This window comes from Propithecus coquereli, unplaced genomic scaffold (assembly GCF_000956105.1).
Source record: "Propithecus coquereli isolate 6110/MARCELLA unplaced genomic scaffold, Pcoq_1.0 Scaffold672, whole genome shotgun sequence".
Classification (NCBI taxonomy): Eukaryota; Metazoa; Chordata; class Mammalia; order Primates; family Indriidae; genus Propithecus; species Propithecus coquereli.
This window is the reverse complement of record NW_012152752.1, coordinates 10,497-11,876: the sequence shown is the minus strand read 5'-3', so window position 1 is coordinate 11,876 and position 1,380 is coordinate 10,497. Positions and strand designations below refer to the sequence as shown.

The 1,380-nt window shown below is 49.5% G+C and overlaps 1 protein-coding gene across 1 annotated transcript; it reads right to left on the bottom strand.

Moving 5' to 3' along the window:
• Positions 1–180: 180 nt before the first annotated feature.
• Positions 181–1,128, bottom strand: LOC105823453 (olfactory receptor 3A1). The gene has a single exon (XM_012660655.1). The coding sequence runs from the start codon at positions 1,126–1,128 to the stop codon at positions 181–183; it is 948 nt and encodes a 315-aa protein (XP_012516109.1).
• Positions 1,129–1,380: the final 252 nt, after the last annotated feature.

The window sequence follows — 1,380 nt, the reverse complement described above, 5'->3', positions numbered from 1 at the left end:
TTGCCTACAGTTGGGCTGGGGCTTCTTTGAGAAATATTAATTATTATCCTCTAACAAAAAGTCATCCTCACATTCAAGGAGATGGAAATAGTTCTGGACCATTTTGTCCTATTCCCTGGCTCTAGAAGAATTTTCCTTTAGTCCAAAAAGACACAGGGAACAAGGGTGCTTGATACCTCCTCAAGCCAGTGGCCGCACCCCCCTGAGCATCCTCCAGAGGGCGCCCTGCACATCAGTGTTCCTGAGGCTGTAGATGATAGGGTTCAGCATGGGATTGATGACAGTGTTAAAGATTCCAATGGCTTTATCCTTACCTGAAAGCTTGGCTGAACCTAGTCGCATGTAGTTAAAGATGCCTGAACCATAGAATATGGCAACTACAGTGAGGTGGGAACCACATGTGGAGAAGGCTTTCTTCCTGCCCTCTGCAGAGCGGATTCGCAGGACCGCAGCTGCCACATGGGCATAGGAGGTGACAGTGAGGGCCATGGGGGTACCTGCCATCACGAAACCCACAGCAAAGAGTAGCAGCTCATTGAGTTGGGTGCTGGAACAGGAGAGCTGGAAGAGCTGTGGGAGGTCACAGTAGAAGTGATTGATCACATTGGGGCCACAGAAGTTGAGTGTGGATATGGCCACAGTGTGGGTCAGTGCATTGGTGAAGGCACAAGCCCAACACACAGCCACCAATATCCTCTGGACCGTCTGGCTCATGCGAATGCCATAGGTGAGGGGCTGGCAGATGGCCAGGAATCGGTCATAGGCCATGGTGGTCAACAGGAAGCAGTCCACTCCAACGAGCAAATGGAAGAAGAAGAGTTGTGTAAGGCAAGCTCCGTAGGAAATTGTATGTTTGTGGGACAAGAGACGAGTCAACACTGAGGGAACAGTGACACTGATGCACCCAACATCCAGTACCGATAGGTTCCCCAGGAAGAAGTACATGGGGGTGTGGAGTTTGGGCTCTGCCAAGATGGCAGCCAGGATGCTAAGGTTGCCCCCGACTGTGACCAAGTAGGCAAAGAGGAAGAGTACGAAGACCACTGGCCACAGCTCCGGTGTCTCCACCAGGCCCAGCAGGATGAACTCAGTAATGGCTGTTCCATTGGCCCCAGATTTTAGCTGCATGAGTTCCTGCAAAGAAACATCCAAGGAGGAAAAGAATCAATCCTCTAAATTAACTTGTTTATTCAAAAAGAAGAAATAGACCTTGTTCTACACGCCTACCCTCTACTAAGTTCTCTCTCTCCAAGTAAGGACTTTCCCATGCCTTTGACCACACTACACTTGTTAACTCTCTCACTGCATTTACCTGAATACCTTTACTTTATTCCCTGATATAAGAACAGGGGACATTACCGCTCTGGACCTCTCTCCCTC